At 50.5% G+C, this 27,793-nt stretch overlaps 1 protein-coding gene across 7 annotated transcripts in view; it reads right to left on the bottom strand.

Moving 5' to 3' along the window:
* Positions 1-20,672: 20,672 nt before the first annotated feature.
* Positions 20,673-27,793, bottom strand: part of Nfasc (neurofascin) — a 74,545-nt gene continuing 67,424 nt past the window's right edge. For all 7 annotated transcript variants that reach the window (XM_059280150.1, XM_059280151.1, XM_059280153.1 and 4 more), the window contains 3 exons: positions 26,543-26,674; positions 24,272-24,341; positions 20,673-20,938 (listed from right to left, as the gene is read on the bottom strand). In XM_059280150.1, the coding sequence (XP_059136133.1) occupies positions 20,707-20,938; positions 24,272-24,341; positions 26,543-26,674 (434 nt within the window). In that variant the 3' untranslated portion in view covers positions 20,673-20,706. The remainder of the gene's footprint in view (positions 20,939-24,271; positions 24,342-26,542; positions 26,675-27,793) is intronic.

The raw sequence follows: 27,793 nt of genomic DNA, 5'->3' as shown, positions 1-27,793 counted from the left end.
CCATTTTCCTGTACATTTCATTGTTCTCTATAGCTGAATAAAATGGCATTGTGTATCGGTACCACATTTTCATTTTTCATCCGTCAGTTGACAGACATTTAAGCTGTTTGCATTTCCTGGCTTTTGTGAATATAACATCAATATACATGGATACGCAGTATCTCTGTGGTCGGACAGAATCCTTCAGGCATATGCCCAGGAGTAGTATAGCTGGGTCATACAGAAGTTCTAATTTTTACTTTTTTGAGAAACCTCCACACTGATTTCCACAGTGGCGGCACCAGCTTACACTCCACCAACAGTGGATTAGCCTTCCACTTTCTCTACACCCTCCCTAGCATTTGCTGCCATTGTATCTAACTGGGGCAAGATGGAATCTCAAAGTAGATTTCAGTTCCTTGATGGTTAAGGATGTTGAACATCTAAAGACTATTGGCCATTGTATTTCTCCCTTTGAGAACTCTGCGTTCAGTTCGTTATCCCATTGGTTAATTGGGCTGTTTGTTTCTTAGTTCTTTGTAAAGTCTGGATTTTCATCCTGTGTCAGATGGGTAGCTGGCAAAGATCCTCTTCCGCTCTGTAGGCTCTTTCCTCACCTGATTAACTGTTCCCTTTGCTGCACAGAAGCTTTTAACTTTTGTGACATACCATTTGTGGGGGGTTGGGCTTCTTCCTGAGTGACTGGGGTACTCTTCAGGAATGTCTCCCCGATGCCCGTGTCTTGAAAGGTTTTCCTTAATTCTCGCTCTAGCAGTTCTGGAGTTTTGGGTGTTACTTTACAGTCTTTGACCCATTTGGAGTTGTTTTCCTGCAGAGTGAGAGAGGAGACTCTGGTTTCATCCTTCTACATGGAGTTATCCAATTTCCCCAGAACTGCTTGTTAAAGACGCTGCCTTCTCTCTAATGTGTTTTCGACATCTTTGTAAGCAACCAAGGGAAGGTGCCGCGTGACTTAGATCTGGGCCCTCCGGTCTATTCCATTTGTTCTGTATGTCTGTTCTTGTGCTAGGGCCGTGCACTTTTTGTTACTGTGGCTCTGTACATTCATTCTTTTTGCATTCATCTTTTCGCTCAGGATTGCTTTGGCTGTGTGAAGTCTTTTGGAAGGATGGTACAGAAATTTTGATGGGGATTACACTGAATCTGCAGACTGCTTTTGGTAGGAATATATGTTTTAAGGTCTGTCCTCAGGATTATCTGAATTTCACTGGCATCTGTTGTGATGTCTCATTTTTCAGCTCTGATTTATTTCTTAGGGTCTTCTCTTTCATTTGGTTGGTTCGCCTAAGGGTTTGTCAATATTTTTTATCTTTTCAAAGAACCAACTCATCATTTCACTGATTCTTTTTGTTTGCTTTTGTTTTATTGATTTCTAATCCTGACCTTAATTATTTCTTTATAGCTACTGCTTTTGAGTTTGGCTTGTTCTTGTTTTTCCAAGACCCTAAGATAAATTATTAAGTTATTTATTTGAGACTTCTCTGATTTTGTAAATGTAGGTACTTTAAGCCATGAGATTCCCTCTTGCGATTGCTTTCATTATATCCCATAGGTTTTGGTGTGCTATATCTTAATTTTTCATTCAGTTCTGAGAATTTTTCTCTTCTTGATTTCTTCAATGACTCACTCATTATTTAGTATTTGTTATTTACTTTCCATGAGTTTGTGTGAATTATCTGCACTTCTTTTTGCTATTGATTTCTGGGTTTACCACATTGATATCAGATATAATGCTAATGGTTATTTGAATTTTTCTATATTTGTTTGGATTTGCTCTGTGTCCTAATATAGGAATCAATTTTCAAGAAAGTTCCATGGGCTGCAAAGAATGCATATTCCACAATATTAGGGTAGAATGTTCTATAGATGTCTGTTAAGTTCATTTGATCTATGATGTCATTCAACTTTAATTTTTTTTAAATCAGGGTGATCTGTCTATTAGGGAGAATGGGGTATTGAAGTCACTCATTAATACTGTGTTGAGATTAATCTGTGATATTAGACTCATCTGTGTTTGACGTGTAGAACTGTAGTGTCCTTTTGATGGACTGTTCCCCTAATCAGCATGGAATGACCTTCTTTATCTCTTCTAACTCATCTTGATTTGAAATCTGTTTTGTCAGCTATTAGAACAGGGACACCTGCATGTTTTCTACTTTCATTTGCTTGAAATACCTCTTTTTATTCTTTCTTAGAGGCAACACATAGATGTACCTTATATTTTACTTCAGTCTGTCTTCTGTGTCTTTAGTCAGGAAAATGAGACCATCAATATTCAGAGTTGTCATCGAAAGGTGTGCATTAATTCCTGTCATTTGGTTGACATTGTTCTGTTAGGTGTTTTCCTAGCCCTCATTTAATTACTGCTCAACTGTCTCCCGTCCCCAAGCCTGTGTGATGTGTTTATAATTCTCCTTACTCTGAAGAATCCCTTCTGGCATCCTCTGCAGAGATAATCTGAGTGGTCATCGTGATCATCAGCTTCTTCAGCCTGCTTTTATCATTATGTGCTATTCTTCCTTTTTCGATCATGACAGACAGTTTTGCTGTTATTCTCGTCGTCCAGGTTTTTAGCTGTGGTCTTTTGGAACTTGAAACACCATGATTTTACCTTTCTGGCTTTTGAAGTTTCTATTGAGAAATCAGTTCCTGTTTGGTGTTTTTCTCTCTTGCTGCTGCTCTTTGTAGACACCTTTCCCTGCTTTGTATACTTAGTGCTTTAATCGTAATGGGATGTAGGGAGTTTCTTTCTGGTCCTGTTCTACATGTTTCTTTACCGAGGTGGACCTCTCTTTCCCTAGATTTAGGAAATTTTCTGTGATATTGTGTTGAAAACATTTCCTATGCCTTTAGCATGGAATTCTTCTCTTTCTTTATGGCCATAATTCATAGATTTGGTCTTATACTGGTATTCCAAAGATCTGCATTTTCCCACCCCATAGGTTAAAAAGATACTGTTGCCTTGACTGAATTACCAATTCCTCTACCTCATCCACAGGGCCTGATATTCTGTCTTCCCCTTGATCTGTTCTATTGGTGACACATTCCAATGTACTTTCAATAAATTATTGCATTATTTATTTTGTTTTATGGGAGTGCATATCATGGTGTATGTGTGGAGGTCAGAGGTCAGCTCACAGGAGGAGTCAGCTCTCTCCTTTCACCATACGGGTTTTGGGAATCGAACTCAGGTCATCAAGTTTGGTGACAAGTGCCTTTACTCACTGAGCCATCTTGTCAGGCTCTCCTCTGTGCTTTTTATTGGACTTACTGAAATTTTCATTCCCAGCATCTTTTCAATTTTTTCTCTCTTGCTATTGATTTCCATTTTCGTACCCTGCATTGACTTCCTTGTTTCTTACAGTGTTTGTGTTCTTTGGGGAGTTTATTCATGTCCTATTTCATTTCTTTGAACAGATGTATCATCATTCTTTTGAATTCTTTGGACTTCCATATAAGTCGCTGTCACTGGAGGCCATTAGATTCTGGAGGAGACATGTTCTCTTGTTTTTTTTTTTTTATATTACTCATGTTTTTGTGTTGAGACTTGCCCATTGGGAGTTAGATCACGGGTCGATTTTCTTTTTTAAATTTAGGTCACTTTTCTTCTTTCAGTGGAAGTGTTTGCTGTATTCATGAGGGGGTGGGTTATAGTGGGACTGACATGTTGTTTTCCTCTGATGTCTCCATCCCATCTCCCCCAGTGAGCAGAATACATCAGCATCCAAAGCTCCTATCCAGGAGTAGATCCATGATGAAGGTAGAGTAGTAATCAACTACAAAAAAATGGCAGTGCCCCTCTAAGTGCTCACTATTCCAGGGAGTAAAGGGACAGAGACAGCACTGTGTGTGGTGATGCATTGGTTGTTGTGGGTATGAGTGGGAAGAAAAAAAACAGGAAGATTACTGATTTTCACTGCGGTGACAGAGAGAAAGTAAACCAGGGAATGTAAATAGAAGAGGAAATTGAAGGAAGAACAACGTGGAGGATGGTGATAAGGGAATTTTGGTTAAAGAAAGACCAAAGAGATGGTGGTAAAGATGCTACCAGACGATGCAAAACAGTCCCATCTCTCTGGAGACTGAGGCACAGATACCTGGAAAACCAGGTCACAGTGTATTCTGTGGGAGAGGAGATGAGTAAAGAGAAGGGGTAAGAAGAAAAAGGAAAAGGAAAAGAAAGAGAGGGCAAGAACAGAGTAAGGTTGATCTGGTCTACTGAAATCACCCTGAGAATTAACAAAGATGGAGCGTGTTCAGAAGGAGAGCGCTTGATGGAGATACTGGACATGAAGACTGACTGGCCTCCTGGCTGGCTTTCACCTGGACTCCCAGGTCCCTTCTCCACCATCTCTGTGGGGTCACCCACAATTTTATTGCAGCGACCCTTTGCAGAGGCTCCCTTTTACAGCTGGAGTGAGCATCAGTACCTGGCATGGCCTAATCAGGTCACTTTCCTACCACGGGTCCCTCTTCAGGTGGTAGCAAGCCATGCTGACCCTGAAGGAAGGCTGAAGCTGGCATCATTCCTCCTCCACCAGGACTCAAGGGCAAGTGGCTCCAGCCGCAGCTTGACAGAGTCCTTGGCCACACCCACCTCCTTGGCTGTGAGCTGGTGGAGGACCCCAGGGAACTCAAACCCTGAGCTATAATGGTCACTTTTATGGGCCTATGTGCGTGGGTTTGTCTAATCCCAAACCCACAGTCCTGGTGGTTCTGTGAGGCATTTGGTAGATGTGGACAAAGCCTGCAACCAATTGACTTAAGTAAGGACATGACCTTTGGCAAGGGGCGGGGCTTTATCCGATGAGTTAATAGGCCTTAAGACCGAGACCGTTCTAAGAAATAAACTCTGACAGAAGACCGCAGCATTCATTATTGTTTTGTTTTGTCTCATTTATTTTGTTTTTGGACATAGGGTCTCTTGCAGCTGAGACTGGCCTTGAACCCTTGACCTCATGCCTCCACCTCCTAAGTTCTGGGATTGTATGTGTGTACCACCAAGCCTGGCTTTTGCAGCATCAATTCCTGCCTGAGACATTCCAGGCTGCTGGCTTTTCCATTCATAGACTGCCGAGGAGCCAGCCTCCACGGTCATGCGAGCCGATTCCTCAAAATACATCTAGCATATGGAATACACACTCTGCATGTACACAAACATGACCTGAGGTTTTGCTTTTACTTCGTAATACTATACAAATGAGGATCATTCAACGGAAAGAATGCTTCACATTTTGATTTTTTTTCCGCTGGCCCAGCAATTCTCCTGTCTCTGGCCATGCCCTCCCCCTGCTCCAGCGCTGGGGTTACGAGAGCACATGGGCATGCCCAGCTTTTATGTGGATGCTGAGGGTCTGAACTCAGGTCCTCACGTTTTCACAGGAAGTGCTCGTAGCCACTGAACCACCCATCACGCCCTTAAATACATTTCAACTTACCTATTTGATCTGAATGGGTTTACTGGGACATAACCCTACCGGAAGGCCAGGAGTTGCTGTGTATGTGTGGTTCTGTTTTTCTGGAGAATCCAACTAAAACAAGGCCCTTCACCTTTTCTGATGCTCCGCCATCTTGGGCATCTTAAGCTGCTGTAAGAAAATACCCTAGGATGGACATCTGAAATACCGATATTTGTTTTTCGCCATTTTGGATGCTGGAAGTCTAAGCTTCCGTCCGAATCAGGTGAGAGCACTTTCTGGTTTGACTCTTCCTGCAGCTTGGAGCCCCAGCCCCTTCCCTGACACTCAGGGACTGTGACATTATGATTCTTCAGTCCACACTCATGTCAGCCATGTTGACCCACTTACCCCTTCTGGAAAGATCTGGACTCTCCTACTGCATGTCTTTGTACTGCTTCTAGCTTGGAATAGTGATCTCCTTATGTTCACTGGCTAAAGTCCCCCCCCCCCCCCCCACTCTCATGTATTAGGTCCACACCAACTCTTCCGGTTCTGCCCTTATCACATCATAGGCTACTACTGTATTGTGGTGAGTGCCTTCACGACTGCATTTTATATCATTGTCCTCTTGGCTTAGTGTCTGATGCTCAGCGTAGGACACCCGTTTCTCTTTAGGGGACCAGGACGGGGGTAGATAGCCACATGTTTGAGCCTAGGGTGATTTCTTTTCCTACACTGGCACTGGTGCTCTGGTTAATCTATGTTGTACAAAGCCAGCACACGGGTGCAGGACCTAGTCTGGAGTGCGGCTGAGGACAGAGAGGAGAGGTAGACAATGGAGAAGCTTAACGCATGCCAGTTATGAAGGCAGAATGCTTTAATCTTCAAGCTTGGCAAGGGAGCGGGGCTCAGCTTTACAGCCACTCACTATCTCAGCCTGCTGCATATGGGACAGGGCAGCCTAAAGGGCCATGAGGGGCTACCTTCCAGGGTCACAGAGCCGGCTGGATGTGCCAGGTCCCTGTCAGTTAGAAGACAGTGGGGGGATACAGGCTTCCCTGGGAGGGAAGCCGAGGTCAGGGTGAATTTCAGGGCTGCAGCTTGTGGAGTTGCTCAGAGGCTGTGCACTGTGGGAGCTGGGGGAGGCTGAGCCTGGCTTGAACCTCTACTACCGCCATCTTGGAATTAAGACTGGGCAGTGGTGGCGCACGCCTTTAATCCCAGCACTCGGGAGGAAGAGCCAGGCGGATCTTTGTGAGTTTGAGGCCAGCCTGGTCTACAGAGCGAGATTCGGGACAGGCACCTAAAACTACACAAAGAAATCCTGTCTTTAAACACCGCCCCGCCCTCCCCCCCCCAAAAAAAGGAATACGTTTTAAACAAGGGACTTTTTTTGCTGTGGGCCCTGGAAGTGTGTTGTTCCTGAGGAGCTAGAAACAGTACCTGGGTCAAAGAGAATTAAGAGCAAGTAATCTTGTTCCCACCCCTAGAGGAGCAGGCCTCCTCAGCAGCTTCGGCCTCTGTCCTTGGCTTTGTGACAGTCTCAGAAAGGTCTGGCAGAGATCTCTGAGGTCTTTAAAACCAGGGCTGTTGTCTTTGTGCTACGGATGCATTGTGATTTTTAAGTGGTGAAAAAAAAATCAGAATACTTCATGACAATGAAGCTAGCATTCATTTGACATCGTGTGTTCAGAAATGAGCTGGACTGGCTCACAGCCACATGTTCACATGCTGTTCCACATGTTCACATGCTGTTCATGCCACACTAGCCGGTGAACAGTTACAATGGAGGCTGTAGGGCCGCAAAGTGGAAATATTTATTACCTGGTCCCTTACAGAAAACGTTCGCCAACCCTTGCATCAAGACATTTCTCTGCTATTTGGATCCTAGATCCAAAACTATGGGGTATAAGTCGCCGACACGGACGAACTGGGTCTCTTTTGCATTAGCTTTAGTAGTTGTCAACCAGAGAACATTTGGCAATGTCTAGAGACATTTGGGGCTGTCATGATAGGGTGTGTGTGTGTTGGGGGGGGGGTGTTGGCGTCTACTGAGTGAGAGTCAGGATGTTGCTAAGCACCCTCCACTCCGAGGATAGTCCTTCATGTCCAGTTCCCTGACCTCAAATGTCCCCAGTGCTGGACTGCGATGTTCTGTGCCATAGCAGGAGGCAGGGTCAGCCAGAACCCCTGCAGGTTATCTGGGCTGGGGCCCAGCCTTAACTTCCAGAACTTAACAGCTGGAAGATGATGATGGGTCATGGGAAGGGCTGTGTTTGAGACTTTCCTGGTGCCCTGTGGCTCCTACACCTGCTAGGACCCAGGGTGAACCTCAAATGGGGGAAGAGCGTATTTCCTCAGTTCCCTAAGGACCCAGCACAGGTGCCCATGGGCTTGGTCCGGTGAACATGATGAAGGACGACTCCAGTCACGGACGTGGATGTGGTGAGAGCTGTGGAGGCCCTTACTAAGACAAGGTGAGTAGGGGGCCTGAATTCAGATTCACACGGAAGGAGTGTGAGGCTGGGGGAGCTGTGGGGAGGCTGGCAAGGATCCCACCAGCCTTCTGCGAAGTGTGAGGAACAGATGCTGTGGCTGTCATATGAGAGCTCCTGGCACTTTGGGAAATTGCAGAATTAACAAAAGGATGGCTGCTTTGAGGGAACTCAAGAAGGGGGCACAGGGGGCACAGCTGGGGTGGCCCCTAGGGACTCCCTTCCCTGGTAGGCGAGGAACGGCTTCTCCTGCCTAGCCTCTGGGCTGCTTATGGATGGAGTTGGGGGAGGGAGGGCAGAGGTGGCTGAGTCATTGGGCTTGGGGCCAGAACAAGGTCAGGTTAGAGCCAGAGCCAGGGCCAAGGCTGCCAATAGCTTGGAGTCTTGAAAGTGGCAGGGCTGTCTGGAGGTCATCTCATCTATCTTTCTGCTTTTGGACTCAGCCCCAGCAGATGGATGGCATCTTGCCGACAGAGGACCCAGGCAGAGGGGCCCTCAGCAGGAATGAGAATTCACCAGCTGTTATTTGCAAAGCCCCTAGAAGCGGCAGCCAGATCTCTTTGGAAGCTTTGTGGATAAAAGAGCACGTGTCTGAGGGTCTGCAGGAGACATGCTTTTTTTTTTTTTTTTTTTTTTTTTTTTGGTGGGGGTGAGGGGAGTGGGCGGCCAGAACAGCTTCATCTAGGATTTTGGTTTGACCTGCAAGAAGAGCAGCCTTGCCCTGCTGCAGGATCTAGAGAGGTGTGGGGCGGATCTGTTTGGCTGGGTGCCGCTGAGAGGCAGGAAGGTTGGGCTCTGGGAGCTTACATCCATTAACGGTATGGGAAAAGAGAAAGGTGATAAGCAATTTCTTGTGTGGACAGTTCTAATGCAATTTAGAATTAACTTAGCTCCGAAGAAAGCGCTTCCTGCTACTGGGGTGTGAGATAGATACGTGCCAGGAGAGCTGCCGGGTTTTCCCCTGGTGTCAGGGACAGTCTGATCCGGTGGTAGAGGACTGGCTAGACGTCCTCCAGCCCAGTGGCCTGTCATCTCTTTGTCCTTGCCGTTCGGTCCTGGTGATTTCTTGCCCTCAGAACTACAGCCATTGAAGAATAGGACGGGCAATGGGGGCAAGAAAGCCGGGAATGCCTGACACTCTTAATGTTGCCGGGATTTGGGAGAGCCCCCAGCCAAGCAGACTGCCTGTCCATCCGGGCAGGGAACCAGCTTTTGCTTACGTCCATGACTGGAAGGGTGAACCAGGCCAGAGGGCAAGGAGCAGCAGACAGATGCAAGAGATCATGCCCCTCATTTGCTGAGTGCCATTCCTCTCTGTCAAGCCTCTCCAGGGGTGACTGACAGATGCGCCGTGGTGGAGGGCAGGGGGGGCCTCTTTCTCATTGGCCAGCATCCTGGCCTCTTCCCCCTTTCCTGCCAGATTCCCCCAAGCTGCCTGCATTGTTAGCCGGAGGGCCCGGGGGACAGACTTCGAAGCAAGGAAGCCCAGTGTGTGTGTGTGTGTGTGTGTGTGTGTGTGTGTGTGTGTGTGTGTGTGTTGGTTTTGTGGAGAGAGTCTCTGAACCAAGAACCTGTTTGGCTAATGAAGTCATAATTACTCCCGACTCGCTAATAGGATGAAAGCTGGGGGCTCAGTTAAAAGCCACTGATGGACCCTTGAGAGTCCGCGGAAGGCTCTAGAAAGGGGCTGGAGAATTGGAAGCGGAAAGGGGTGGGTATGGGGAGTGGAGGAGTACAGGAGCTACCCACGATGCCTTGCTCTGAGGCCTTGCGCTGGTTTAGTCCAGTTAGCTTTGACTACCTGGCATGCCAGACATGGCCCTGCAGAAAACTAGGGAAAGAGCCTGAGGCTACGGCTCAGGAAGACTTCGGTTTTGTTGTTCCCACGCATTGTGCTGGGACCTGGTAGTTTGGCAGTGGTTAGCCTCCAACTCTTCTGGCTGTTTAAAATTGGTATTTGCTATGTAGCTTAGGCTGACCTTGAACTCTTCTGTAGGCGTGGCTGATTGAATTGACAATGGTCTTTGCCAGTCTCCTAGGACAGGTGTTAGAGGGGAGGAACTCTCAATCTCATAATCAATGTAAAATGCCCAGGGGAGTAAGAATCTACTCTAATTCCATCAAAGCCAATGTTGTAAAACCTTGTAGAAAGAATGCTGGCTGAGTCCTGTCCTGTGGTCAGTTACCTGGGACAAGCCCAGGCCTTCTACTTGTCCCAGGTAACTGACCACAGGACAGGACATCTAGCCATATTCCTTTCAACCACATGGGCTCTGTCTGTAGGGAACCCCAAGTTGGCTCAAGACACCCCAAGGCGAAGTTCTCAGCACAAAGATTTATTTGCTCCAGGGGGACAAAGGGTAGGAATAAGAGACAAAGAGAGGCGATAGAGGACAAGGGAGGGGTAAAAAGGGGACAAGGGAGAGGGGTAAGGGGTATTTGCCCCAGAGAGACAAAGGACTGCTTCTGGATAGAGAAGAGACAGACGTGTGATCCATAGGAGAATGACAGTTTATAAAGGTAAAAGGGGAAAACCCTTGTTAGGATGAGGAGTTTGATTTTGATTAGGCTGTAAACTAGGTGGACCAAAGCGGGTTTTGATTGCTGGACTTTAGTACTTTGAAAGCTGGACCTTGGTGGTCAGCCTCAGGAGGAGGAATTGGCTAAATAAGGGACTAGACCTCGGTGGCTAGCTTTAGGAATGTAATCTAGCAGTTTTTAGCAAGGCAGAGGGAATGGGGGGAAGGGCAAGGCCTGCCAGGGCCACACTCGAGTGAGCTGGTGTCCCCTCACTATCTACACGGACAGACCAGTCCTGGAAAGCGTAGCAAGGAGAGGTGAAAAGTGAACGGTGCTTTTAGATAAATGAGTGTGGGTTCCTAGGCCTGGACCAGAGACAAGACGCTTGGGGGACTTCAGGAAAGTTAATTAACAGGGCTGCAGGACAAGCCTTCAGCTCCGGATGATCCTCACAGCTCCCACCCCACTGGACATGTGAAAATTTTAGGAAGGCACACTTCTTCCTCACACTGTTTCCCCGAACCACAGTGACCAAACCACCCAGGCAGTGATGCTGTCAGTGATGCAGACAGCATAACCCCCAACAGCATCCGCTTGCTTTGGGGACCACTGGTCTCAGAGATCAGTCAACACGACCATATGGATCATCCAGCGTGCCTAGCGAGGAGCGAGCTGGGAACCACACGTGTCTAGCAGGCACGGGGCACTGGTTGTGCTCTCCAGGGGCTTGCAGCCTGGCTAGGCATGGAAGAGGTGAGTTGCTCTCGTACTGTGGAGTTTGTGCTGAAAGCCCAGGGCAGCGGGGAGCAAGAGAAGAGAAAGCCCCCAGGAATTGGGGTTGTGAATGATCGTATTTGAACATGCTAAAAAGGGTGCGGGGGGGGGGGGGGGGACGACGACGACTTCTGAAGGTGGAGTTCAGACTGGGAAGGATTTTTTTTTTCAGGAGAGAGGAAAAGTGTAATCACACATTGTTCTTGGAGTCGCACCTTAACTAACCTGACCCTCACAAGTTAAAAAGGCTGTCCCTGTTTTGTGCATGAGAAAATTTATCCAAAGAGAGGTTAAGTAACATGTCGGAGGCCACGCAGCTAAAGCCTGATCTATCTGCAGGATCTCAACTCTTACTGGAGCTCATGATAGGCGAGGGAAGGACAGGACCCTGCTGATTCACTGCCCTTTGGTTACTGCCCAGGTCTTCTCTTGGGCATCCTTGCCAGAGCAGGGTGAAGAAGGCTGGAACGCTGCTGGAGCATATTGAGAGGTTGGCAGGGGTTGCCCTGGCACAATGCCCTTGGACTGTACATTTCAGGGTGGTTCTTTAGATGTCTATTCACACCCCAAGTGTAGTAGTGGAGGCAGGGTATGAGTGGCTGGCCTGGCACCTACTTCTGGCACTGCCTTTTACCTTGGGTACACTGTCCTGCTGTTCGGAATCAGTTTTCTCACATGGAATAGGATATAGCTGCCTGCCTCAAAGGGCTGTGGGAAGGTTAAAAGGGACCCTTCAGGGTTGAGGATATAGTTTAGTGTTAGTGTTTGCCTACCCTGGGAAAGGCCCTGATTTTGATCCCCAGCCCTGCAAGAAAGCAAAAGAATAGGGACTGTTCACATAAAGTGCACATCACAGTAGTGGCCCTGTATTATTGGTTCCCCTTTTCTTAATGTGACTGTACTGTCACCCAAAGGCCATCTGGTACCCTCTGGCCTTTTTGCCATCAGTATTATAAATGGCTCAGTTCTCTGTGAGTTGCATGGCTTGAGAAAGTCAAAGGCCCTCCCGTATTTTCTGGTCACTCTTGAGGGCTCCAACCCAGACTCCCTCTTCTCAATCTTCCTTCCTGTCTGGATGTAGAATTCACTGATTTTGATGAAACTTCTGCCCACTCAAAGCAAATTCATGGATGGAGTAGGATGACTGTCCGTGTGGAGGGCACAAGAGGTGGTGACTTCTGACTCTTCCATCTTCCTCAAGCAGCAGCCACTATCACCTGCACTAGGAAAGTTTCTATAGCATGTGCCAGAGCTTCTGACACTAGACCTGGGAATGTTTAATGTCTCCCAGTTCCCAAGAGATTCTGGTATGCCTTGAGCTGGGAACCACACGTGGACAGTATTGTTCTGATCTTTCCTCTGCCTGTCTCAATGATTCCAATGCTCCCCCTAGACTGCCTAGAAGTCTCCAATCTCCCTTCTATTAAATAGGACCACCATCAACACACACACACATACGCACGCATGCACGCACGCACACACGCACGTGCACACACATACACAGTTGCTATTTGTCAGCCCCCAGTCAATCCCGGGAGCTCTTAAATCCATACTGAGAATCTTTGCCTTAGAGTGAAACCACCCCACTCTCTGACTGCTGCTGGCTCTCTGCAGTCAGGACGCCTGCTTGGGTTCATTGCGGTGAATTCCCAATAAGCCCAAGTCGGGGATCAAGGTCCATGTGTACTGAGTCTGGGTCAGCTGTGTTTCTCTGCACTGGGGTCTAGACAAATCAGCAGCAAATTATGGGGTGGGGATGGAGATGAGGGTTGGGGTTGGGCTGTTGGGCCGCAGCTGTGCCTCCAAATTGCTATGAGGCCCACTGCCTAGTCCTTATTCCAGCAGGAACTGACATCAAACAAATGGGCCCTGATGCGTTAAGTTGTGTGTATGGGGGAGGAGGGTGTGCGGCGGCGGCGGCTGCGCCTGCATTTCTGCATGTAATGTGCTGCTGAGCAGTGGGGACGGAATGAATTCCCTGATTGCAGGAAATAGCTGGTACAGACTTTGCTCTTAATAAACATCCGAAGATGGCTTGTCTCCTCCCTACTGGGGCTGTTAACCCAACTCCAAGCTGGAGATTAGCATTTCTAATGGGCTGGGAGGCGCAGCCTTCTGGAGACAGGGATGAAGGATGACATATTCAGGGGTCCCCAGGGCTCTGAGGAGAGGCAGGTGCTTTGTCTGGCCTCCGTCAAACGGAGGTTGGCTTTCTTCAAATAAGATGGTCCCTTCATCTCTTCATTTCTGTCTCCTTGGATGGCTCTGCACACTGGCCAATGGACCCCACACCGAGGTCCATCCTGAAATGTCAATGCTCGTTCAATACTTATCTATCCAGTACCGGCAGAGAAGAAAACAGATACTTGAGTTTGCCCAGCTACCTCTTTCAAAGGAATGGCAGGCAGTCTTAGTCATTCAACCAACTCATTCATTTAGTCCAATGCCAGGCATTGGTCTCTAGAAGCAGAGATGAGGAAACAAAGTCTCCTGTACTCAGGATATTCATAGTTTAGTCACAGAAATAGACAATCTCCATGTCAAACCCCATGATGCATAAAGTAGATGCCAGGGAGGCAACAGTGAGGGGATCTGAAACCCTGAACACAGAGATGTGTGAAGCTGGATAAAAATAGTGCATAAGGTAGTCTCAGCTATTCTGGAAGCTGAGACAGGAGGATTGCCTGTGCCCAAGAGTTGCAGACCAGCATAGTGAGACCCTGTACACACACACACACACACACACACACACACACACACACACACACACACACGGGAGCGGGGGGAGAGAGAATCTAGAACAATGGCTACAGCTGCCTTCAAGGAGTCTGGGAGGAATGATCTAGAAGGCAACGAGGAAAGCATTTAGAGTGGCCTAGAAAGAGTCAGGATCTGGAATCAAGTATTCAAGGCTGGAAGTGGGGGTGGGGAGGGAGGTCACAAACAGCTTTGGGCCACAGTTTGTGCTGTGAACCCTTCTCCCAGAACTCTGTTGGCTTGAACCAAGAGTGAGACAGTAGCAAACGGACATAAGGAGTCAATTTCAGAGATATTTTGTTAATTTGGGAGTGACAAGAAGGTTCAGTGGCGATACCGTGTGGAAAGCCAGCGAGTAACCTAACAGTTCAAGAGGAAGCCCGCCTGGAAATAAAGGTCACACTCTATCTAGTGAAGCAGTGACCTCTCAAGTCAGTGACCCATTGGGAGGCCTCTCGGAAGGCGAGGAAGCTGGGGGGGGGGGGTGAGGGTTACTTGCTGATTCTGTGCTCAAGAGAGTTGGGTCTACATTTTGTGGGGGTCCTTTTGCCTTTGTTCCCCATTTCTACCTAGGAACTCTCAGTTCCCTTTCTCCAGAGCAGAACTTCCTGCCAGCTGCTTACACCAGGCTGAGGACAAACAGGGATGTGGTAGTGTCTCCCCATGCACAGAGTGTGGGGATGGGGGTCAGGGTACCTTTGCCAATTCCTCTCCTTGTCCCAGCTTCCCCAGCATGATGCTTTTTAGGTGGTGTGTGCACACAGCTACACCTAACCAGAAGGCGTCTCCTTGACCATATACATCCCTGTCTCACTCACTCTACGTTTAAAACACAAAATGGTGCAAATGCGTTTTCCAAATAAAGACTAACTTCTAGACGGGGACTCGAACAGCAGAATTCTATAACAGGGAATGCTGCCAGGTGCCTATGGAAAAGCCTTTGGTTCCTCTTTTTGTTGTTGTTTGAAGGCTCCTTCTATATAGCCCAGGTTGACCTTGAACTTACTGTATAGCTCAAATTCTTGGGCCTCTTGCTTCAGCCTCCTGAGGGCTGGGAATATTTACATGCGTCACTGTGCCTAAGCCTTAGATCCACTGCTGTTATTAATCCTTTGACATCCCTCTTCCCAAAGAAAAGAAACAAATCAGATGACTCAGGTCCATTTTGAACAACTTTTATTATACGTTTAGTGTTCTCTATACAAAAGAAATCAGTTTTCTTTACAGTGATTCAAAAAAATCTGAATAATTTGGCCTTTTCATTGCTCATGCAGTCAGTTTATAAGTCCATGTATTAGACAGTCCTCCATGGCCCAGAAGTCCCTGCTGAAGGTCGTGCATGACACCCTCAGATACACATCTGTCGCTGACGAAGTTGGTTAATGACAATCACTCACAAGAAGGGACGGACATGATGTGAGAAGGATTAAAGTGAGCTTGCCATGGGGAGTTAAAGTGTAACCAATGGAAAAAATATTAGACCAACTCGTGTGTGTGGGAATGTGGGGCAGGATGGAGACACAGGGAACACCATGTTGGAAGGGAGAGATGTCTACGTGGTTGGGGGCAGGGCAAGAGGTCCTCCAGGATCCAGCATGGTTGAGGGTGGGACCAGGACAGATAGCGGCATGTGACAGGTGACTGATCATCAGCTCAGAAGTTGGCAACGAGCTGGGAAGCTGGGCAGAGGGAAAACACTGACCAAGGACATCACATTTGAGACTCAGAAGAGCAAGCAGGTCAGGGTCATCTGATCTGCAGCAATTTTGAAAAACAAAAACAAAAACAAAAACCAGGAGTGCACAAAATTCTGGATATCTACTCCCAGACTTTTGTGTTTATTGCTTCATGGAAGTCTTTACATCTGCTGAACTCCAGCTCGGCAGATCCCAGGGTGGTAAGCTTGCCTGGGCGCTGCTACTCTTCAGCACCTGCAGACTCTGTGGTCAAGGGCAGAATGGACAGAGACCCCCTCCGTGCCCTCACTTCTGAGGAATACAGTATGCTGAAGGCCTGGTGCGTGATGAAGCAAGAGACACCGTTTCACAGTAACAGACAACTATGGGCTCATCATTCCACTTTCCGGCCTTGGGCTAGGCAGCCTGGAAGCCCCTGGCTGAGTTAACTGCGGGGCTATCACAGACTGGCTGATCTCGGACTCAGGAAAAAGCCTTTTTGTTGTTCACCGGGAGGTTCTGGGAGCGTAATGTAGCGAGAGGAGGCAGGGTGATAAGCAGGACAGATCTCAAGCAACACCTGCTGAGGCAGCTGTGGTGGGATGAAAGAACACTGGACACGGAGTCAGAAGGCCCAAGTTCAAGTCCTAATATTACCCTCATTGGCCATCTCTCCCCCCTGCACTGCCACTTCCTTTTCTGTACAGTGAGTCACTTCAATTAGACCAGCTCTGAGGTTCCTTCACACAGGAATCCGATTCTGTCCTAAGCGAGATGCCTTGGCTCTGCTTCACTTCCGTCTCCCTCTGTGGCAGCAGCTGCTCTTATCAGCACATTAGTGTTAAAAGGCATTTGGCCACGGAGTTGCAGGGAAGCTCTGCCCAGCCCACCTGTGTCCCCCAGGGCATCGAAGCTCCTGACACTCCACATTCTCTGTCACTGGCTCGAGATGTCTTGTTTTGAATGGGGGACTGCCTACATGGGATTCCTAGGCTACCTTGTGAAATTCACCTAAGGACATTTGCTCCAGTAAAAAGGGAGCACTGTGACCCAGCTGGGTGGACCTAGTTCTGGCCATCGGCTTGCACTGGACAGAGGCTGCTGGACTTGGTTGGAGGACACCCCACCCCAAGGTGACAGAAGTGAGGAATGGGCTCTGGGCGGGCATTTGAGCAATATCCTCCTTCTGAGAAGTGAGTCTTGGCCTCAGTCCTAGACCACGGAGGGACCACGAAGTTTTACCTCCACAGAGCAGCCATGAAACAGCCTCATACATAGCAAGAAAACCTTTCTTTCCCCATCATCTTGGGGAGCCAGGCTTAACCGGGGGGGGGGGGGGGGTCAGGAGGGGCCAGGAAATGTGGAGGCCTGTTTGTCTCTTCTTCAGATCTCTTCTCTACATTCTGTCCACAGGAATTACAAAAATAAGGCCCAACCTGGAGAATCTCGTCTTTCCCAAAGTGCCCCCTCCCCCAGGCCTTGGTAGCTCATCTCAAGCGAACCAGATATGGTCTCACATTCTGCAAGATGATGTCATGATCTGCACTGTTCCCTCCTGGAAGCACTGCTCTGCAATAGGGTGGAGGACTGCTCCGTGCATGCGCATGTGTATGCACAGGTGTGTGGTGGGTGGGGAGGTTGTCCGGAAACTCTACAAATACCCATGGATGTTTCTGTTCCCTTCACAATGCTGTGTTCAGGGAAACCAGGGACATGCTCTCTTATTCCCTTTGTGGGGTGAGTGGAGTCAGCAGCTGACTCTATGCCCAGTGATCATTCCAGACCTTGTTGAGAGGCAGTGGTCCCTCTTCCCCTGACCTCTGGGGGCAGAGGAGATAGGCAAGGGCAGGAGCCGGCCTGGTTTTCCCTCTAGTGTCAGCTTGGGTCTCTGCACAAGCAGAGACCCATGTATCCTGTTTACCATATCCTAGGCAGGGTGGGGTGGGGTGGGGGGCAGCTGATCCTGACCTGTACCTCGAATCCACCTCTGAACAGGAGTATTCAAAGAGGGGCCAAATGGGGGAGACAGACACCCTAAAGAAGCACAACGCTGGCTGCTTAACCCCTGCTCATTTTGACTGCCACACCCTGCCCAGATTTACTGGCCCAATGGACCAAGTTCTCCCTTGGAAGCCTCTCCCTTCTGACTTGACGCAATCAGTAGTCTAAGCAAACAAGGACACCGTGTTCTCAACACTGAGTCCCGCTAACTCATCTACTCATTTCCAGTAACATCAGCCCTGTGTGGGCAGGGGCCACGTCTGACCTCACTCACTAACATGGTACTCAGGGCTCAAGCCTTGGCCCAGACTAGATGCTCAAAGAGCATTGGATAAACACCCAGAATCACTGCAAGATGACCCACAGCCTTCCCCGGCCCCCACCAGACAGGCAAAACACTGGCAGGATTAAACATCGCTTTGGGATGGCTGCTTGAGATCCAGGTGTAGGGAGGGGCAATACTGGTCTCCTGTTGAGTTGGGGTAGGGTCTGGCGGGCTGTGTGGAAAATGGCCACTCCCTTCCCTGGAAGAAGCTGCCTCCTCCATCTTGCAACCTCTCATGGTGGGCCGGAGAGCCTGGTGTGTGGGCACCTGCCATAGTTACTTTACATCTCCAGCCCAGATCTGTCCCTGCCAGGAGAGCTGTGATCAGTGGTGGTTGGCTATCAGCATCCACAAAACAACAGCTTGAGAGAAGAGTTCATAGCCGTCTCTTTATATACAGAGGAGGAGGGTACCGAACATGGCAGAACTCTAGAATGAGGCACAAAGACAGCCTAAGGATTCACTGCTTCCCTGGACCCTTAAGACCAAAGCAGCCCTCTCCAGGCTATCTTTCGGTGGCAGGGATAGCTACGGTGGCATCTAGGAGTCCCTTCCTCTAAAAACCTGCTGTTGGTGCCATGAGTTCCCTAGCTGGATGGTGCCATGTGAAGGAGACCTGAGAAACTGACCATTCTGCCCAGATCCAAAGTGTTTTCTGGAAAGGGTGATCCTTCACTTCAGCTAACAGGCACATTTTCCCAACCTTCCCTCCAGGAATGGTGACCTATCCTGCAGCAAAGCCCAGCTGCATTCGAGAGTGCTAGAAGAGAGCGGGGGGAGGGGGCTCTGAGCACACCCCCATCCTCAGCCTTCTACTATTTACCCTGTCCCCTTTTACCATGAGGGCCATCTCTCAGGCCTCCAGGCAGCCAGTGCTGGCCATGGGTTGCGCCAAAGGACCATGACACACTCTCTGGTTCAAACATGATTGGCTCATCTCTGGGATATGGTTTCTTACCTGCAGAGAGTGTGTGCCTCTGGGCTTGACCTTCAACCGGTCGCTGATCAAGTGATACAAGCATTGCTAATACCTCTGTGGCTTAAACATATGGCAAATGATGCTTTTGGAAAGTCTCTGAAGGGCACAGCCCTGGTCCTGCCTAGGCCCCTGACTAGTAGCTCAAGTTGGAGGCCATGCCGGTGGCAGGTGATCCGTTCGCCGTGCTCCACCTTGCCCTCCCACAACTGCCTCAGGCTGCAGATGCAGCTACAGGGCGACACTCTGGCTCAAAGATCTCCCATCTCTGTGTCGCCGAGGCAAGGTACCTTTGGTTTCAAAAGTGGATTAGGTGGGGGATGAAGGCAGCACCTTCAGGCTGAGATCTGCAGGCCTGCGAGTATCTCCATTAGGGTGGTGGGGGGTAAGGGCGTGTGTGGAGTGGCTGCTTCCGGTCCCAGGGGGACACTTGCATAGGCTGCCCTGGTCCCGAGACATACATCACTGGAGGCATCAAGGCTTGCAGAGTAGGGCTAGGGATCTGGGAACTGCAGGGTTAGATCAGCGCTGCATAAGGCATACGAAGAGCTTTGCGTCCTTCCGGGCAGGGGCATCACAGCACTGTTAGTACGGTGCACCTCAGGGTCCCCTGATATGTATGTGTACCCTAATGAAAGGACAGAGAGGCTCAGTCTGGGGGCAGCAGATCCCCATTCATATACCATGTCAAACACAAGTCAATGTCAGACACAATTGAGCAAGGAGGGGATGGGAGGGGGAGCAGCACTGTTACCCCCAGATACACCAGCCATGCTCCTGTATCACAGGGATCCAGCTCTTGGAGGGTAGCAGCATAGACCCTGACTGGGTGGGCAACTGTGGTCCTCTCTCCTCCACTCTGGGCTTCACTGCCAGAGACAAAAGTGGTCCAAACCCAGCCCTTGTTTTTCTCCAGCGGTTTGCTCTGTTACCCAGGAACTATGTTCTCACTTCTTTCTGCATGGGGCTCAGTCACCACAATCCTTCTCAGACTCTCGGGCAGCAGGGGCAGAGTAAAGATGAGGAGCAAGAGGTAAACACCACTCCCAACCAAACCAGAGCATGGCGAGGAGTCCTGCCCACCCTCTCCCTGCCAAAAAACACTGTCATTTTCCAGAAAGGAGCCAAGCCCAGCATGGACAAGGCCGAGGCAGATGGGCGGGGAGGTGGGGGCGGGGGGAGGCATATGGCGAAAGGCATCCTTCGGAAACACACTGGCCCGGTGGCAGCTTGAATACTACAGATTTTCTGCATGTTGTGTTATGGATCCATCCTTTTTGCCCATCTTTTCGTTTCTGGGGGGAGAGCCCACTTATTCTTTTTTCCAGGGACATTTTTTGTTGTTGTTGTTTTTCAAAAGTAAAAGAAAATGGAGACAATGGGTTGGAAGGAGAAGATGCACAAGGCAAAAAAAAAAAAAAAAAAAAAAAATGAAGACAGTGAAAAGATTGTAAGTAATAGAAATGGACACGCGTGTGCTGAGATCAAGGGTGGCCATGGTGGTGGAACGCCCAGGGTGGCCATGAGACACGGCAAGCAACTGGGGCTCCCTCCGGCGAGCGTAGCTCTAGCTTTCCCATCTAGTGACACCCGAGGGCGTCGGGGCATCACTGGGAGGGGGTGGTGGATAGCTGGGTCGCCGCTGGTCCTCACAGCTCGGCGGACCCCCCACGTGGTACCCTTGTCCCTGAAGGTGCTTGTGGCTTGGCGGTGGGTCTGCGGTGGCTGTGTCCCCCCTCCCTTCTCCTACTTGCAAAGCAGTGCCGTGACCGGGGACGCTCCATCAGGCCAGAGAGTAGATGGCGTTGACAGGCGACGTGGCCTCGGAGCTCTCATTGCCCTCCGTCTCCTCCTTGTCCTTTTTGACTGTGTACTGGCCGATGAAGGAGCCGTCCTCGTTGAACTGGCCCTCGCCGCCTTCCCCGTAGTCCACCAGGCTGTCGTCACTCTCCTGCTGCTTGATGGTGCCGTCCAGAGACGTCTGGCTGCCCTGCAGGGGCTTGTTGTCCTCATCGCTGGCCAGAGAGAGAGAGTCAGAGTCAGGCCCACACCGGCCAGCACTGCCCCAAAGCAGGTGGGGCGGGACAGGGCAGCTGGCTTCCTACCAAGCACACGGTGCAGGAGGATGAATGAGACTTGGAGACCATCCAGCGTCTACCCGCCCTTGCCCAGTAGACTCTATAAAAGGGAAACTGAGGCACGTAGCGGACCAGCGTCTTCCCCAAGGCAGATGGCGCGTTGGAGAAGATGCTAATGCTTTGGGCCTAGCAAGTAAAAGAGGTGGGGAGGTGGGAGGGAGGGACACTCAGAGAAGCATGTGAGGCCTGCTAATTTGAGAAGGCCCTAGCAGGGCTATTAGCCCCTTCAAGGCCCTCCTGGGTGACAAGAGTTCCAGGCCTTGGAGATAGAGTAGCATTAGCCTACAAGGGCAGATGCCCAGCCCATATATCAGCTATACTCTCTAGGACAGTGGTCTCTCTCTCTCTCTCTCTCTCTCTCTCTCTCTCTCTCTCTCTCTCTCTCTCTCCCTTTCTCTCTTTCTTTCTTTCTTTCTTTCTTTCTTTCTTTCTTTCTTTCTTTCTTTTCCAGAGCTGAGGACCGAACCCAGGGCCTTGCACTTGCTAGGCAAGCGCTCTACCACTGAGCTAAATCCCCAACCCCTAGGACAGTGGTTTTTTTAACCTGTGGGCCACAACCATTAGAAAACACATAGTTCCAATGGTCTTAGGAGCCCCCATAATGGTTGGGGGCTCACTGCTTGCTCCCCATAAATGGTTGGGGGGCTCCTAAGACCATTGGAACTATGTGTTTCCCAATGGTTGTGACTCATGGGTTGAGAACTGCTGCTCTAGGATACTAGGGGCTCCTCCTCCAAGCTTGTGTGGTGCCCTTCCTCCTGGCTGGAAGATCGCTTGACAGACAGACCAGGTGCTGCTGGCTACATTTCACAGGTGACACAGGCTCCCAGGCAGGAAGCAGCTGTGGGCCAGCTGTGGAGGTCTAGAGGCCTGTAGAAGGAACCACAGTGGGACCAGGTAGTCTGAGCAGATACACCACGCCCTCTACACTCCTAGTCACCTGTTCTTCCCTCGCTAAACCGTCAATTTAGCAGTCAGTATGTTCTAGCAGCAGCCTCGGGTAGACGGCGACCAGGGAGGGGCCTTAGATGGAGCTGGAGCGGAGCATGAACAGATGGGGCCAGCTTGCCAGGCAGGTGGCTAGACCAGGCACTCTTCCATTCAAGCCTCTTGAGGAAAGTTCCATTCTTCTAGACCAAGGTCCCTTTCCTCTTCAGAGTCCCACATGCTGAAGTCTCTGACTCTGCTGGGCTGTCTCTGCCCAGGGTGCATTTAGCTGAAGTCCCTGGACCCTATACAGGAATCCCCTCAGACTACCTAATGCAGTGTTCATGCCCTGCAGTGGCACATAGGGTGAACATACACCTCTTTTACTTGCTAGCCCCAAAGCATGAACATTGCTTTGCCTAGGCAAGCAAGGCTGAGATGAAGTGGAAAGGCAGAGGCGGGTTCTTTGACATGAGCAGAAGCATGTCCTGTAGTCACAGGCCATGGCTGTTCCAACTTCTCTTGGGTTTAGCCAGGGTTTAGCCAGGTCATAGAACCACTGGCCCATTCCGGCCATACGCTGGGTGAATATGACCTACTGTGGTGGCCGATCTGTGTGCTCTGATGGCAGTGTCACAGAAGGACACTGGCAGAGTGAGGCAAGGGGATCTTCACGGCTGAGCTGAGTTTGGGCAGGAAGTGAAACTCTTTACAGTCAGATCCTTCCTGTCAGGCTTCCCGCCCCCGTCACAGGCCACCACAGGGCATGAACACTCCATTAGGTGGTCTGAGGGATTCCTGTACAGGGTCCAGGGACTTCAGCTAAATGCAACCTGGGCAGAGACAGCCCAGCACAGTCAGAGACTTCAGTATGTGGGGACTCTTGAGAGGAAAGGGACCTTGGTCTAGAAGAAGGGGGTTTTCCCTGTGTGGCTCAGGACTCTTAACTTTCCTTGCTGGCAGAACTAGCATGTAGGGAAAGCAGAGCTGCTGGCTTTTCCAGACCTAGAATGGGACTTTCCTCAGGAGGCCTGGATAGAAGAGTACCTGGTTAGCCACCTGCCTGCCTGTCTACCCTACCGCCCCCCAGAGCTGCAAGATCCAAGAGGACGGACACAGGGAAGGGGCAGGTCTCATGAGAAGGGTATCCAGCAACAAGGCCAAGAACAGAGCGGGAGAGCTCACTGCTTGCTCCCAGGCACATTCCCTTAGAAACTTAGTTCTCCTGACTTCCTAATTTTAGCCGTTCCCCAGTAGGATTCTTGAGCTCCTTCAATGCAGGTTCTAGGAGCAGAGCCCACAGAGCCAAGACTGGCCCAGAGGACAGAAAGGTGAAGGTGGAAACAGCTTGATCCGTGTTCACCCCCACGCCATTGGGCTGCACCGAGGGCATGGAGAAAAAAAATCCCACAGCCTTTTAACTGAGGGCCAGAGGTAGATCTCAGCCCCCAGGGAGGCTAGACGCTGCCAGGTGATCCCAGGACAGCCAGGGAGGGAGGAGGAGACTCTCACAGGGATGTCAGGCTGATGGACAGCTGCAGCCATAAGCTGCCAGATGGCTTCTGGGAAGGCAGCAGCTCCCTACCCATTGACCTAGTGCTGTTTGCCAGGCTCCTGAAGAGCAAGTAGTAGAGGCTTAGAGACGGGGAGAGGTCAGAGGATGATGGGGTGACCTGTGCACAGAGTTAACAAGGCTAGGGTGCGGAAGGAGGGTTGTTTTCTGATATTTTTTCTCCCAGCCCAGATGGTCTTGGATGAGATTCCATGATCTACCCTGACCCATTCCGGAGCTCCCAATATACTGGCCATCCAGACGGGCCCGTGACAACATGGCAAATCTTGACTGAAAGGTTTGTTCAGATCCGAGAGGGAGTGCGGGCACCGGACAGAAGGACGACCTGGCAGTCCAGCCCGAGCTCCTTCAGCTTCCTCCTAGCTCTGCCACCAGCTCACAGATTGGATCATTCATTATCTTGGGGGCTAGGAGCGGGGTGCTGGCCGGAAGAAGGCCTGATGGTCAAGCTTACTACACAGAAAAGGGGCCCAGGGCTCCTTTTGAGCGGAAAAAGTAGAAAGAAACAAATAGGAAGTCCTGTCCAGTCGTGGGTACCAGGGCTTCTCAGCCTCTCGGAGTGCAAACACCCAGCCAAATGCCTGCCCTCAAGGGAAAAGCAGCAGTCCTGTGGCCTGGAGGGATGTGGACACCGTGGCCCAGTGGCTGCTGTGAGGCAGCCACCTCTGAGCAGCAAGGACAGTTACCCAGGGGGTAAGGAGATCAGTCACCTGTAGTCAAATGAGCCATCTTCTTCTTTGGGGTCTTCAGGGCCCAGGGGTACATCCTTCTTTTCTCTCACTGGTCGGTAAAGAGAAGGGAAGACAGACAGACAGATGGGATGATTAAGAAGGATGTCTCTATTCTCCAGGGTGCATCTGAACACACAGCCCAAGGACATCATCACCTTGGGGGCTGGAGAGATGGCTCAGTGGCTAAGAGCACTTGCTGTGCCAGCTTGAGAGTCCGAGTCTGAGTCCACAGAACCCATGTAAAGAGGCAGGTGTTGCTGTGTGTGCCTATAACTCTGGAGCTGTGGGGCTGGACACAGGACTCCTGGGACTAGCCTAGCTCCAGGCTCAGTGAGAGACCCTGTCTCAAAGGAATAAGGCAGAGGACGACAGAGTAGGGCAGCCAACACCCTCTTTTGGTATCTGGGTACAAGTGCTCGTACCCACATACACCGCACCCCAGACACCATCTTGGGCTCAGTGACAGTCAATGACAAGCTTCCTTTTAACAAAGCACTATCAATGCCCCAGGCTCAATCAGTTGCTGATTCTGCCTCCTTCACACCCCAAGAGGTCTTTACACCCCAGCTGACAAACCTCTCAGCTCCCTGCCATTTCTCCATCAAGTTGTCCCAACATACCAGAGATGTCATCCTTTTCTCTGCCAAAGGCAAATGCTCCTTTGTTCGGTCCTTTCTCAGTTTGCTCTGCATTAGAATTATCTTATATATTTCCTCACTGGTGACAGAAGTTAGCTTTCTCCTTCAGGGTGGGGGACTGTGTTTCTCCAAAGCTCCGAGCAGAGTGCTTAGAGGGAGGCTGCTTCCTGAGTCTGTGGGATGAAGGTGCTCTCTCAGGAGCCTCTTGCTGGCTCCCACTTCCTAGCCGGCTTCTGGGATGATGACATCCAAGGCCTGTCCTGCTGTGCTGTGGTGGGTCCCTGTGAGCTAGTTGTAATGCTTTCCCCCTGTAGTCTTAGCATCGGGGACAGAGCCTGACATGCCATAGGTGTTTCCATGAGGGACTTTGTGATGCCTGAATGGGACAACCAACCCATTTAGGAGGTGAGAACAGGCCACAGGATGAGCAGTTCCAGGAAGACTAAATTTGGTTCCTGGGTCGCTTGTCTTCTCACTGTATGAGGTGCTTACCCCAAAGTCGGGGGGGAGGGGGCTGGCTTGAGAGAACTGTCTGGGCTGGGGCACTTTCTGGGCAAAGGCAGGCTCTAAGTTTATCTGGTGAATTCCTCAAGAGTCCAGTTCCCCCTGACTCAGTAGGTCCCCCCATGTCTGGACCTCTATCCAGCTCTGGCTTTCTCTCTTGAAGAAGAAAAACAGCCTAAATATAGTGGAATGAAGTGAAAGAATTCACTGCTCACCAACAAGGAACTAAATTCCTATCCTCCCTCACCTAGCAGCAGCATAGCTTCAGGACCCAAGGGTCTGTGGGTACTGGGCAGCGAACGAAGGAGACTCCATCTTTCCTCCTCCTACCTGCTTCATTTGAGTTAGCCCGCCCCAGGAGAAAGGAGCATCTGGGGAATGTGTTTGGTGCTGGGGCTCTAGGGCGGAAACAGTTTCATCCTCCACTTCAACAGGGTGGCTACTCTCAGGCTATCTGTCAACCCGTCTCCTGTCACCTTACCCACCCTGTCACAGCCAGATTTGCCCATTTGAAAAAAAAAATCATTATTTTCTGAAACAAGAATGGAGAGGGCCTTGTCTTTGACATTGAAGGCCCTTGAGGTACAGAAGAGACACGTTTCTGTGGGACTTTAAGGAAGGGCCAGGGTGTCATAGCATAGCCTGTCCCCAGAGCTGCTAAGTCTGTGGTGACAGGCACTGTGAGACAAGCCTCAGCAGGGCGTGGCCCACCACTCGGATTCTCTCTTGATTATGCTGCTTCCGCCCTAGCCCCCTACTCTCTGTTTCCAACATGACCACCTCACTTCCCTATCTCTGCCCTGACAAGGTGTCTTAACGACTCTCAGACTGAAGAAAGCCACTTTGCCGAGCAGATAGGAGATAAGTCAAGGGAAGGCAGGCCATCTCAGTAGGAGCCAGGGTTCCTTCCATGCCTCCCTGGAGCAGCCTAGGCTGCAGCGTCCATTCACCCGGGGCAAATACAATCAACTCAGTTGTTTGCTGGCGGCTTCTAAGAAATAAGTCAAATGTGCCACCGGCCTGAAAGAGCAGGGCCCAGAGGCCTGGATCTGGTGGGGGCCTGGTGACCCACAGAAGGGAGGGCCTGACCACCTGCCCCTCATCTCACCTGGGTACTTGCCACCGCGGCTCCTCTTGATGAAGCAGACGATGAGCAGGATCAGCACCAGAAGGGCGATGGCGCACATGAGCCCGATGAACCAGCCCTGGGTGGCGATGTCTGCCTGGTTATTGGTGTAAGCTGGCGGGGAGGGTGGGAAGCAAACCGTGAGCCACTGCTTGGGGAGCGGGTGAGGAGGAAGGTGGGGGGAGGCGCACAGCTACCGGGCAGGTTTGTCCTAGAGCCTATTGCTACCACCTAGCTGCCCTGCTCAAGGGACGAAAGAAAACGGTTAAGGAAGGAAAAGAGGCAAAAGAAAGGGGTGCAGGGAGCGGAGAAGCAGAAGGCGGAGCAGGCCCTGTGGGATGGAGACGTTTACTAAAGAGAAGGCACGGCATTGCATGAGAATGCACACGCTGACCACAGCCTGGTGAGACTGGGTGATGGTGTGTGGCAGCACAGTTCTGGCGAATGGGCCTGCGTGGTACCTGTAAGGGGGCTGAGCATGGCCACGCTGCTTAACCCTGCTGGAGGACACCTTGCGGGCAGGCACAGCCTCTTCGTCCACCAGGCTTTGGCAGTGGCTCCTGAGCCAGATGGAGGTTCAGGTGGCCCTGTGCCTTTTCAAGTCTCCCCAGGCTGGACTGTGTGCTCTGACAGCAGGCAGATAATTCAGGCCCAGGTGCCCAGGTCAGGCAGGCAGGGATGTTGGGTCTGCGACTTCAGATCACCTCCCAGGGAATTGCTCCTGGTGGGCTGTGACAAGCCAACCTGCCTTCTTTTCTGTGGAGATCACCTCACAGATCCCTTTGTGGTCTGAAGGGAACACAGGTGTATGGAAGGGCAGGAGCCCAAGAGTCCTTTGATGGTGTCCATGATGTCCAGGGCCTGGGGATTTGGGTTTGTGGGAGAATGTGCTGAGTATCCACTCACCCTTCTTTCTGTAGACTAGAGGTCAAAGGGGGATAGTTCCTGAAACACAGCCTTTCAGGGAACCTGAGACTCAAGAAGGGAAGGATCCATGGAATGTGACATACCCAGGGGGGCCCAGAGGGGGCTTGGGAGCACTAGGCAGCCCATGGAGTGAGTCACAGCACCATACCTCCTCCTGGGAGACACACTGGACCTGTGACACCCTGTGCCCTAGCTCCTGGGTACATTTTACCCTTTGCCTGTGTAGGATGCAGACAGTGTCTCACAGTCTTCTCAGGGCCAAGGCAAACACATCGTACCAAGAAGGCTCTCTCCAGTGGGGCCTCA

The sequence above is a fragment of the Peromyscus eremicus genome, chromosome 15, assembly GCF_949786415.1.
Source record: "Peromyscus eremicus chromosome 15, PerEre_H2_v1, whole genome shotgun sequence".
Lineage (NCBI taxonomy): Eukaryota > Metazoa > Chordata > Mammalia > Rodentia > Cricetidae > Peromyscus > Peromyscus eremicus.
This window is presented reverse-complemented; position numbering and strand designations above follow the sequence as displayed.